The sequence below is a fragment of the Budorcas taxicolor genome, chromosome 1, assembly GCF_023091745.1.
Source record: "Budorcas taxicolor isolate Tak-1 chromosome 1, Takin1.1, whole genome shotgun sequence".
Lineage (NCBI taxonomy): Eukaryota > Metazoa > Chordata > Mammalia > Artiodactyla > Bovidae > Budorcas > Budorcas taxicolor.
Genome location: NC_068910.1, coordinates 110,614,126 through 110,627,663, shown reverse-complemented (window position 1 = coordinate 110,627,663; position 13,538 = coordinate 110,614,126). Strand labels below are relative to the sequence as shown.

The 13,538-nt window shown below is 37.6% G+C and overlaps 1 protein-coding gene across 1 annotated transcript in view; it reads left to right on the top strand.

Moving 5' to 3' along the window:
- The window catches only part of SENP7 (SUMO specific peptidase 7), a 137,876-nt gene that overhangs the window by 19,132 nt on the left and 105,206 nt on the right, over positions 1-13,538 (top strand). The window contains exons 2-3 of the mRNA XM_052642117.1: positions 902-954; positions 6,529-6,627. Coding sequence (XP_052498077.1) covers positions 902-954; positions 6,529-6,627 — 152 coding nt within the window. The remainder of the gene's footprint in view (positions 1-901; positions 955-6,528; positions 6,628-13,538) is intronic.

Sequence of the window (13,538 nt, the reverse complement as noted above, 5' to 3'; positions counted from 1 at the left end):
TAAATCTTTGATCCATTTATAAATAATTTCTGTCTGTAATATGTTTATCATTTATTTGTTTACATCATTTTGTTATAAAATTGCTTCAGCATTACTCATGGAAAAGATCATCCCTTCCTCACTGAATTGTAGGGGGTGTATTTGTCTTAAATAAGTGACCACATATGTGTGGATCTCTATGATTGATTTTTATTATGAAATTTGTGAGAAATTCCAGTGAATTGTAAGTTCCAGGAAGACTTAAACTGTGTTAAATTTGCTCACTACCCAATACCCACTGGCTGGCGCAGTGCCAGGCACATGATAAACATTCAATATGTATTTGCTGACTGAATAAAAGAATCATTCATGTTGATGTTTGGCAGAAACCAACAAAATTCTGTCAATCAATTATCCTTCAGTTAGAAAAATAAATTAAAAAAAAAAGCGAAACAAAGAACATCCGTTAGGAAGTCTGAAAAATGGTGAAGAAAGATCTAAGCTGTTTTCTTTTGCATAGATGCTTAGATATGTAGCCCTTACCCTCTGCTCTCCTCTCCCATAGCCCCCTTGTTCCCCATTATAAGAATTTATCTAGTCTTACAGTTCAACCAAAATACATCAAAGACCTCTCGGATACTAGGATTTTTGCCAGGGAATTTCTTACTTAGTTCTTACAGTCAGCTACCTATCGTATTTCAGTTGTCATTGTACATATATTGTTTAATCAAGAAATTTTATGAGAATCTGTTACTATTCTGTTTATTTTTAACCTTTATGTAAGTCCTTCAGGTTCTGTGAAGTGTATGATTATAAATTGTAAATCTAACAAGAAAAGTTACTTTAAGACAGAAGACAGCTATGAAAGGATTAATTCTGTTCTGTTGTTTCTTAAATGCTGATTTTTATCATGTCTTTGTAGAAATTGTCACAGAAGGAAAAAGGAAAAAGCCTTCGTCTTCAGAGTTACATAAGGTATTTATTAGTTTTGCTCTTAACTTTTGGATTATCGTTAGAGTTAATAATATTTAAAGTATTTTGGTATTTGTCTTTTCAATAAAATTTTAAAGAAAAGACTGTAAATCTATAACTAATCAGTGTTTTTGGGGGGATGTGTTAGTCATTCAGTCATGTCCAACTCTTTGCGACCTCATGGCCTCCAGGCTTCTCAGTCCAGGGAATTCTCCAAGCAACAGTAACTGGAGTGGGTAGCCATTTCCTTCTCCAGGGGATCTTCCTGACTCAGGGATTGAACTTAAGTCTTTTTTACCATCTGACCCACCAGTGGTATATCCTAATTAATCAAGGGTTAACTAGAAAATAGGAAATCCTTTCTGGGACCAGCCTTGTTTAAATCATTGTAAAATTTACTAGTATACTTTTCAAATATTATTTTAAATTTATATAAAACATACTCATTTATTTGATCATCAAATATATTAGAGTACCTCAGGTGCATTCATTTATGATACTGTAGATGTTGAAGAGTTGTATTCAAGTTATGTGCTGAAAGTTGCTATTTGGTATATATCTTTTTAAACATATTTTTTCGTTTATTTCTTTCATATAAGCCAGGAGTAGCAAAACAGGCAAAATGAGGTTTCTACCTCCCTAGAAGGGGTTGAAAAAGATTTAATCTGTTTTTAGAAAGATTATCTTTTTTCCTATAGAATTTTGTGATTTAATGCCATAGTTCCTTGATTTGCATTATAATAATTTATTAGTGACTTTTCTCTGAAGCATTCTAATTATACGCAAATAACTTTAATTTGGCACAGTTTTTGGAAAAAAAGAGTGAGAAGAAGATATAAAGGAGGGCTGTGAAATCAAGAGTACCTTGCAAGACCACATAGAGAGTGTAGCTTTGGGTACTCTTATTCTACCTTTGCTTACTTCTGATTTGTAGGGTGTGGTTTATTCATTTAATTTTCTGGATTTAGTGAATTCCCTGGTGGTCCAGTGGTTGGGACTTTGTCATTTCACTGCTGTGGGTCTGGGTTCAATTTCTGGTTGGAAACTAAGATCCTGCAAGCCATGCCAGGCAGCAGAAAATAAAAGGAAAAAATCTGGATTTAGCTTAAGTGAGATAAATAAAGGAGTTAAAAAGGAGATTTTACATTGCTTGTGTGTGTGTATGTGTGTCCAACTCTTTGCAGTCCCATAGATTGTAGCCCATCAGGCTCCTCTGTCCATGGAATTTTCTGGGCAAGGATGCTGGAGCAGTTTGCAATTTGCTACTCCAAGGTATCTTCTTGACCCAGGGATTGAGCCCACATCTCTTGCATTTGCAGGCAGATTCTTTACCAGTGTGCTACCTGGGAAGCCCATTACCTTGCTACTATACCCAGTTTTATTTATTTATTTAATTAAAAATCTTTATTGGAGTATAGTTGATTTACAGTGTTGTGTTAGTTTTAGGTGTACAGCAAAGTGAATCAATTATATGTACATATATCCACTCTTCAACATTCTTTTCCCATATAGGTCATTACAGAGTATTGAGTAGAGTTTCCTGTGCTATATAGTCGATCCTTATTAGTTGTCTATTTTAAATGTAATAGTGTGTGTATGTGGAGAAGGAAACGGCAACACACTCCAGTATTCTTGCCTGGGAAATCCCATGGGCAGAGGAGCCTGGCGGGTTACAGTCCATGGGGTCGCAAAGCATCAGACACAACTTAGCAACCAAACAACAACAGTGTGTATATGTCAGTCTCAATCTCATAGTTTATCTTTCCTGCCTACCCCTTTTCTCCTCTGGTAACTGTAAGGTTGTTTCCTATGTCTTTGACTCTATTCCTGTTTTGTAAATAGGTTCATTTGTACCATTTTTTAGATTCCACAAATAAGCAATGTCATATGATATCTGTCTTTCTCTGTCTGACTTACTTTACTCAGTATAACAATCTGTAGGTCCATCCAGTTCAGTTCAGTCGCTCATTCGTGTCCAACTCTTTGTGACCCCATGAATCGTAGCACGCTTGTCCATCACCTCTCCAGCACGCCAGGCCTCCCTGTCCATCACCAACTCCCGGAGTTCACCCAAAAGTTCATGTGCATCGAGTTGGTGATGCTATCCAGCCATCTCAACCTCTCTCATCCCCTTCTCCTCCTGCCCCCAATCCCTCCGAGCATTAGGGTCTTTTCCAGTGAGTCAACTCTTCGCATGAGGAGTTTCAGCCTCAACATCAGTCCTTCCAATGAACACCCAGGACTGGTCTCCTTTAGGATGGACTGGTTGGATCTCCTTGCAGTCCAAGGGATTCTCAAGAGTCTTCTCCAGCACCAGAGTTCAAAAGCATCAATTCTTCGGCACTCAGCTTTCTTTATAGTCCAACTCTCACATCCATACATGACCACTGGAAAAACCATAGCCTTGACTAGATGGACCATTGTTGGCAAAGTAATGTCTCTGCTTTTGAATATGCTATCTAGGTTGGTCATAACTTTCCTTCCAAGGAGTAAGTGTCTTTTAATTTCATGGCTGCAGTCACCATCTTCAGTGATTTGGGAGCCCCCCCAAAATAAAGTCTGACACTGTTTCCACTGTTTCTCCATCTATTTGCCATGAAGTAATGGGACCAGATGCCATGATCTTAGTTTTCTGAATGTTGAGCTTTAAGCCAACTTTTTCACTCTCCTCTTTCACTTTCATCAAGAGGCTTTTTGGTTCCTCTTCACTTTCTGCCATAAGGGTGGTGTTATCTGCATATCTGAGGTTATTGATATTTCTCCCAGCAATCTTGATTCCAGCTTGTGCTTCTTCCAGCCCAGAATTTCTCATGATGTATTCTGTATAGAAGTTAAATAAGCAGGGTGACAATATACAGCCTTGACGTACTCCTTTCCCTATTTGGAACCCGTCTGTTGTTCCATGTCCAGTTCTAACTGTTGCTTCCTGACCTGCATATAGGTTTCTCAAGAGGCACGTCAGGTGGTCTGGTATTCCCATCTCTTTCAGAATTTTCCACAGTTTATTGTGATCCACAGTCAAAAGCTTTGGCATAGTCAATAAATCAGAAATAGATGTTTTTCTGGAACTCAACTGCTTTTTCCATGACCCAGCGGATGTTGGCAATTTGATCTCTGGTTCCTCTACCTTTCCTAAAACCAGCTTGAACATCTGGAAGTTCACGGTTCACGTATTGCTGAAGCCTGGCTTGGAGAATTTTGAGCATTACTTTACTAGCGTATGAAATGAGTGCAGTTGTGCGGTAGTTTGAGCATTCTTTGGCATTGCCCTTCTTTGGGTTTGGAATGAAAACTGACCTTTTCCAGTCCTGTGGCCGCTGCTGAGTTTTCCAAATTTGCTGGCGTGTTAAGTGCAGCACTTTCACAGCATCATCTTTTAGGATTTGAAATAGCTTAACTGGAATTCCATCACCTCCACTAGCTTTGTTCGTAGTGATGCTTTCTAAGGCCCACTTGACTTCACATTCCAGGATGTCTGGCTCTAGGTGAGTGATCACACCATCGTGATTATCTGGGTCATGAAGATCTTTTTTGTATAGTTCTTCTGTGTATTCTTGCCATGTTGTTGCAAATGCTATTTCATTCTTTTTTATGGCTGAGTAATATTCCATTGTATATATGACCACATCTTCTTTATCGATTCCTCTGTTGGTGGACGTTTAAGTTGCTTCCACCTACTAACTTTTGTAAATAGTGTTGCAGTGAACATTGGGATGCATGTATGTTTTCAGAGTATGGTTTTCTTCAGTTATATGTCCTGGAGTGGCATTGCTGAATCATACGGTAGCTCTAGTTTTAGTTTTTTAAGGAACCTCCATACTGTTCTTCCTAGTAGGTATATCAATTTGCATTCCCACCAGCAGTGTAGGAGGGTTCCTTTTTCTTCACACCCTCTTCAGCATTTACCATTTGTAGATTTTTTAAAATAATTTTATCTATTTATTTTTGGCTTCACTGAGTCTTTGTTGCTGCATTCAGGCTTTCTCTGGATGCTCTAGAGCGAGTGCTCGTCTGTAGTTGCAGTGCGCAGGGTTTTCATTGTGGTGGCTTCTCTTGTGGAGGAGCGTAGGTTCTAGGATGTGTGGGCTTCAGTAGTTGTGACTTGCAGGCTCCAGAGCTAAGGCTCAGTGGTTCTGGCACATGGGCTTAGTTTCCCCATGGCATGTGGGATCTTCCCAGAGCAGGGATCAAAGTGGTATCCCCTGCATTGCAAGGTGGATTCTTAATCACTGGACCACCAGGGAAGCCCTTTTGCTTTACTCGTACTGAAACCATCTTATGGTGTTACTGATTGTAGTTGATACAGTGCTTATTATGCATGCTGAGTCACTTCAGTCATGTCTGACTCTTTGCAACCCTATGGATTGTAGCCCACCAGGCTCCTCTGTCTATGGGATTTTCTGGGCAGGAATACTGGAGTGGGTTGCCATGCCCTCCTTTAGGGGATCTTCCAGACCCAGGGACTGAACCCATGTCTCTTATGTCTCCTGCATTGGCAGGTGGGTTCTTCACCACTCGCACCACCTGGGAAGCCCAATGCTTATTATATTGGAAGCCCAGTGCTTATTTTATGTTATATAATAAGCTAAACTTGATGCTTAACCATCATTTATAATGTGAAAGTTAAATTATTTAAGTTCTAAACAGATGATTTCAAGCTTGTGGCTACAATCCATCCATTCATTTGTTTATTCAGTGTATTGTAAGCCATTCACTTTGGAATATAAAGGTGACTAAGTCAGAGTACACTCTTTTAGTCCCTTCATAGTCTGGTGAAGAAGACAAACATGTAGATAAATAATTATAATATAGCATGATATGTGTAATACAAACTACCAAGTACTAATACCCAGAGAAAGGAAAGCCCTGGTATGGGAGTGACAGTTGTGTGAATAAGAATAATTTTTTGAAGAATCTGAGGTATTTAATAGGGGAGAAATAGAGCGAAGAGCATTCTAGGTTAAAGGAGCAGTATATACAGAGGTCTAGAGATGTATGCCTCAAGAAGGTTGAGTAAACTCAGTGTGGTTAAAGTGTAAAGTTTGTGATGTGTGAGTGACATTAAAGAGCCCAGATTGTTAAGAGTTACATCTGTAAGTAATGGGCACCATTGCTGTAGTTTAAGATTGTAGCTGTAATTAGATTTGTGTATTAGAGAACTCTGGGGGTAGTGTTTGAGAGATTAGAAGAGGAAGAAACTGCAAGTAAGAGTAGTTAAATAGTTATTGTGATACCTCATTTATCTACTTTTATACTGAGTGAAAGAGGCTTTTTGTAAAATCATATTTAACTACTGCTGCTACTGTTAAGTCGCTTCAGTCATATCCAACTCTGTGCGACCCCATAGATGGCAGCCTACCAGGCTCCCCCGTCCGTGGGATTCTCCAGGCAAGAACACTGGAGTGGTTTGCCATTTCCTTCTCTGCATATTTAACTACTTATAAATTAAGCACTGAACTTAAAACTCTTTAAAAGTAATAGCAAAATATTAATGCAGGTAATGTAGTGGTTCTGTTAGCTTATTCAGCTCTCACTTATATTTCAATTAAACTAATTATTTTCTCATTTTGGTTTCAGATAACAAAGATATTAAATGCAAAACCAGAGGATGTTCATGTTCAGTCACCACTGTCCAAACTCAGAAGCTCAGAACACTGGGATGTTTCTTTGCAGGGGGTAAATAAAAACTCTCTTCTTATAAGTATATGGGGTTTTAAAATATTTTAATAAAGCTGAATTTTTATTTTCTTACATGTTCTTTTTTTTATTTTCTTGTATTACATAATTGCAGGTTTTAAATTATTTCTGGCATATGTTGAAATCATGCTTTGAGGTTAGGGTCATTTTTCAGTTTAAATCTAAGAATAGTGTATTGTGCATGGTTGTTTTCTTCATGAAATTTAAATCTCATTATTATATATTATATTTTAAATTTATGATAATATTAAGCTTATTAAAGGAGAAGGAAATGGCAACCTACTCCAGTATTCTTGCCTGGAGAATACCACGGACGGGGGAGCCTGGTGGGCTGCCGTCTATGGGGTCGCACAGAAGACCCATGCACAGAAGAGCTTAGAGGTACAGTCCATGGAGTTGCAGAGAGTCAGACATGACTGAGCAACTAACGCTAATGCTAAACTTATTAAAATCCCTTGCTTTTTTTGTTTTGTAAATTTAAGAGGGTATATTGTAAAAAGTGACACAATTACTTTAAAAGATAGCCTGATTATAAATCTGCACCAATTTTATCACTTTTAATTATTACTATAGAGTTCTTATAAGTCAGGCTTGCTGCTAAGTCACTTCAGTCGTGTTCGACTCTGTGTGACCCCATAGACGGCAGCCCACCAGGCTCCACCATCCCTGGGATTCTCCAGGCAAGAACACTGGAGTGGGTTGCCATTTCCTTCTCCAATGCATGAAAGCGAAAAGTGAAAGTGAAGTCACTCAGTTGTGTCTAACTCTTCATGACCGCATGGACTGCTGCCCACCAGGCTCCTCTGTCCATGGGATTTTCCAGGCAAGAGTGTGGGAGTGGGTTGCCATTGCCTTCTCCAAAGTAAGGCTAAAGATAGCACTTCATATGTTCTTTTTTCTTTTCTTGACTGGCACTACTCATGGTCGGTGTTTTAAAACTGGAATTTTTTTCTCAGATTTTCCAGTTATCTGTTTGAGAATATACATACTGGTCAACTAGTTTTATTGGTCTACATTTCTAACATAATGAAATACCGCAGGTTGGTGGCTTAAACAACAGAAAGTTATTTTCTCATAGATCTGGAGGCTGGACGTCCAAGATCAAGGTGCAGGCAGGGTTGTTTTCTCTAAGGCCTGTTTCCTTGGCTTATAGATGGCCACCTTCTTGCTGTGTTCTCATGTGGCCTCTTTTCTGTGCACACACATCCCTGGAGTTTCTTCCTTTTCCTATAAGGACACTAGTCTTGTAAATTATGTTCCCACCCTTTTGATCCCATTTAAACATAAACTCCCTGTGTAAAGGCCCTATCTTCACGTATATACATTTTAAAGGTGAGGACGTCAACATGAGAATTTTGAAGGGGACAGTTTAGCTCATAATGGTAGTATTTTAGGATAACAGATGTTAAGTCACCTTGAATATATGTATTTTTATGTTATAGACAAGAAAAATTAACCATTTATTAAAACTTGTTCGCAGAGGAAGGATTAGCTCTTAGTATTAGTTGCTTTAACATTATTTATTTATTTATTTGTTTATTTTGACTGTGCTTCATGGCCTGTGGGATCTTCGTTCCCTGACCAGGGATTGAATCCATTGAAAAGTACAGTTTTCTAGCCACTGGACCACCAAGGAATTCCCTAATGTTATTTAAAATTTTAGTTATTAAATAATACATTTGTTTTTTATACAGGGTATAGAAAAGGAAAATAATAAATGGGACTATTTCCTGAATGCAGTCACTACTGACAGGTTTTTTTTTTCATTCCTTTCAAGAAGAAAAAAGCATGCTGCCCATGTATGACTGTACATTTTTTGATCATTGCTGAAGAGGGATCATGAAATACATCTTGTTCTATGTTTTTCCATTTTTAGTTAGTAATATTTTAATATTTCTTTTCTGTTTTAATACATTTAGATGTACCTCTTTTGCTTATTTTTTATTGGCTTTACAATACTCCCCAAATATACTATATCCAATAATTTAGTCACTTAGTGCACTGATATTAAACAGTTTGGTTGTTCCTAGAGTTTTACTAATAGAAATAGTATTGCAGAAACCTTTATTTTTCATAAACAGGGAACCATTTTTGAGTGGGATTACTAGGTATAAGGAAGTTTGTATATTAAATTTTTATAAATACTGAAAAATTATCTCAGAAAATTTGTACCAATATGTATTGCCACCAATGAGAGATCCCATATTTCTACAAACTTACTAGTTAGTACTGAATGTTATCATGTAGTGAAATTGTTGCTAACAGAAGGAAAAAATACATTATTTTAGGAAAATTTTATCTATATTTGCATATTTTATTTTATGGTTTGGAATACTGAATGGAGTAAAAATATATCATTTTAAATACACACAGTCTAAGTAAATGGATGTGATATGAATTTGTTTTCTTAAGAAGTGTCTTACTAAATGTGTTTCTTCCTCTACCCTTGGGTCATATAATCTTTCTTTAGTTTTTGGCCTTCAAGAGGCAGACATGGATCACCAGAGAGCTCTTTAGGTATTAGGTCTCTATGTTATACAGTCTGCTTTCTTCTCTTTCCTTAACTCCTCTTTGTTTCAGCAGGCTTCTTTTCCTTAGAAGTAACAACTTATTTTCTCTTGTTCTCTCTGACCCACTAAGTGAAACAGGGCCTCCTCAGCCTCCTCAGAGACAAATTTTCTTTTCCTATGACTAGTTTCCTATACTAGTTGGATGTCTTCTTTAGGATAGTGATACTTAACTTCTGGGAAATCTACATCATATTTGAGGTTTGAAGTGGCAAATGTGTCAGCGTTACCTTGGTCCCTTGTTGCTTTAGATGTAACAGTATTTGTTAAATGTGCTTCATAGTTTGTAGACTTTGAGGTGGTACCAAAATCTTGCTTCATGGTTTCTCCCACACACCACCGTAGCTTTCAATGAAAGAAAAAGGGATAAATGCCAGTTTCCATAATCTTTAGCAGAATTTTAACTTGTTTATTTGTGTTTTTTACTGAGATATATAAAACAGATCTTAGGCATATAATTGGATGAGCTTTGACTAATATAACATATGCAACCAATATCTCAGTGAAATAGAGCATTGTCATGAGTCTTGAAAGTTCACTTTGCCCTTACCCTTGTATCTTTTCTTTGCCTGTTGTCTCTATTCCCACCCTGTTCTGGACAACTGATTTTTTAATTTCTATATTTGTAAGATAGTTTTGCCTGTTTTTTCAGTGTATACTCTTTTGTGTTGCCTTCTTTTGCTTAGTAAAATGTTGTTGCTCATTTTTGTTTTGTACCTATTAGTAGTTGTTGCTTTTTATTGCTGAGCAATATTCTATTATATGAGTATAATGCAATTCATTTATCTAATTCTTCTGTTGGTGAACTTTGGGACTTTTAATTTGTTTTGCCCTGATACCAATGGTGTTAAAATATTTTCATATTTTTTTAATTAGAGTGTACTTGCTTTACAATGTTGTGTTAGTTTCTTCTGTACAGAAAAGTGAATCAGGTGTATGTGTACATTTGTTGTTTAGTTGCTAAGTCGTTTTATTTGTTTATGTGACTTGAACAGGCAGTAAGTCACGTCCTACTTTTTTGCAACTCCATGAACTAAATATATAGCCCACTAGGCTCCTCTGTCCATGGGATTTCCCAGGCAGAATACTGGAGTGAGTGGCCATTTCTTTCTCCAAGGAATCTTCCTGACCCAGGGATTGAACTTGAGTCTCCTGCATTGGGGAGGCAGATTCTTTACCACTGAGTCAGCAGGGAAGCCCATATTTATACATATATCTCCTGTTTTTTGGATTTCCTTCCCATTTTGGTCACCACGGAACACTGAGTAGAGTTCTCTGTGGTCTACAGTTGTTTCTCATTAATTATCTATTTTATACATAGTAGTGAAAATATTTTCATATGTTTATTAGCTGTTGTGTATCTTCTTTTTCGTGATGTGTCCAAATATTTTGCCCCTTTAAATGTATATTTTATATTTATTCTCAAATATATTTGACAGTGAATTTATATATAATTAAATTAATCCATTTTAAGTGATCTCTGAATTTTGACAAATGTGTACATTTTGCAACCACCAATGTAATAAAAGTGTATTTGTATTTATCAGTTTTTTCTTGATGTAAAGTTCTGTGAGTCACAGGATCTTTATAGACTCATAGGACTGTCATCACAGTGAAGATACTATATGGTTCCATCACTCCAAAAAATTCCCTGGTGCTATCCTCTTTGTAGATTCTTCTTATCCTCATCCATAATCTGTGCTAACAGTTTTCTCTCCTTGTACTTCTACATTTTCCAGAGTGTCACATGAATGTAATCACGGAGCATGTAATGTTTTAATGTTTTGAGAGTGTTTTTTTCACTCAGTTTAGTGCCAGTGAGATTCATTCTTGTTGACGAATAACAAACTATATCAGTAGTTTGTTTCAGTTCAGTTCAGTTGCTCAGTCGTGTCCGACTCTTTGCAACCTCATAAATTGGAGCACGCCAGGCCTCCCTGTCCATCACCAGCTCCCAGAGTTCACTCAAACTCATGTCCATCGAGTCAGTGATGCCATCCGGCCATCTTATCCTCTGTCATCCCCTTCTCCTCCTGCCCCCAATCCCTCCCAGCATCAGGGTCTTTTCCAATGAGTCAGCTCTTCTCATGAGGTAGCCAAAGTATTGGAGTATCAGCTTCAGCATCAGTCCTTCCAATGAACACCCAGGACTGATCTCCTTTAAAATGGACTGGTTGGATCTCCTTGCAGTCCAAGGGACTCTCAAGAGTCTTCTCCAACACCACAGGTCAAAAGCAACAATTCTTCGGTGCTCAGCTTTCTTCACAGTCCAACTCTCACATCCATACATGACCACTGGAAAAACCATAGCCTTGACTAGACGGACCTTTGTTGGCAAAGTAATATCTCTGCTTTTGAATATGCTATCTAGGTTGGTCATAACTTTCCTTCCAAGGAGTAAGCGTCTTTTAATTTCATGGCTGCAGTCACCATCTGCAGTGATTTTGTTTATCCATTCCCAAATGAAGCATTGAAGGACATAAGGGTTGTTTCCAGTTTTTGGCAATTAAGAACACAGGTTTTTTGTGAGCAGAAGTTTTAATCTCTCTAGGATAAATACCTTGAAGTGGGATTCCTGAGTCATGTGGTAAGTATATACCTAACTGCCACACTGATTTCCAGAATACCATTTTACATTTCCACCAGTAATGTGTGGCAACTTCTGGTACCAGCACTTGCTACCGTCAGTTTACTTATTTTTTTTTAATTAGCAGAGTTTATTTTTTAGAGTAGTCTTAGGTTTACCAAAAAATTGAAGGGATAGTACAAACAGTACTTGTGTACTTACACTACTCTCCCCTACCCTCACACATAGTTTCCTTATCATTAACATCTTGCATTAATGTGGTACATTTGGTGAGCCAAATATGATATAAGTTTTGATATGAGATATAATTACTATGTAATATTGTGTTAGTTTTAGGTATATAATGTAATTTGGGAAGGAAATAGCAACCCACCCCAGTATTCTTACCTAGAGAATTCCATGGACAGAGGAGTCTGGCAGGTTACAGTCATAGAGTCACAAAAAGTCAGACATGAGACTGATCAAGTATCCACACATATAACATAATACTTATTTATTTTAAACTATTTTTCAATTTTAATTAAAAATTAAAAAAAATTTTTTTCATATACATACTTTATTTTAAGAAAAAATCTTGAAGAAAAGTTTGCTGTATGGCTTTCACAGCTGGTGAATTTAACTACATTTCTTCTTTCTTAGTTTATTTTTAATTGGAGGATAATTACTTTACAACATTGTGCTGGTTTCTGCCATACAACATCATGGATCAGTCATAAGTATATATGTCCCTTCCCTCTTGAACCTCCCTTCCACACTCAAGCCCATCCTACCCCTCTTGGTTGTTATAGAGTACTGGGCTGAGCTCTCTGTGTTATGCAGCTTCTTCCCTCCAGCTTTCTGTTTTACATATGGTAATGTATATCTTTCAATGCTATTCTCTCAGTTCGACCACCCTCTCCTCACCCCTTTGTTTCTGGAAGTCCGTTTTCTATGTCTTCATCTCTATTCCTGCCTTGCAGGTAGGTTCATCAGTACCATTTTTCTCGATTCCTTACATATGTTAATATACGTACTTGTTTTTCTGACTTATTTCATTCTGTATAACAGGCTCTAGGTTCCTTCATCTCAGTTCGACCAACTCAAATTTTGTTCCTTTTTATAGCTGAGTAATACTTCATTGTATGTATATACCACAGCTTCTGATTTATTTGTCTTTGGGATCAAGCCATTCTATCCAAGGGCTTTAGGATAGTGTCAAAAATCTAGGAAGGAGCTTCCCTGATGGTCTTGTGGTTAAGAATCCGCCTTGCAATGCAGGGAACACCAGTTCAGTCCCTGGTCCAGGAAGATCCCGCATGGCTCAAGGCAGCTAAGCCCATGCACCACAATTACTAAGCTCACGTGCAGCAGTTACTAAAGGCCACTCACCTAAAGCCCAAGCTCCGCAAGAGGACCCACCACAATGAAAAGCCCATGTACTGCACCTAGAGAGTGGCACCCAGTCTCTGCAAGTAGAGAAAGCCTGCATGCAGTAATGAGGACCCAGCACAGCTGGAAAAAAGAAAAAACCTAGGAGGACAATGAGATCTGACATTCTTTTCCTGGCTGGAATCTCCCCAGCTTCACCGTCATGGAAAGCCATAATAACTGATACATATTTAAATTGCAAAATTATTGCCATAGTAAATTTAGTTAACATTCATCACCATACGTATTAATAGTTACAATCTTTTTTTCCCCATGATGATACTTTTAAGATCTACTCTCTTCAGTTCAGTTCAGTTCAGTCACTCAGT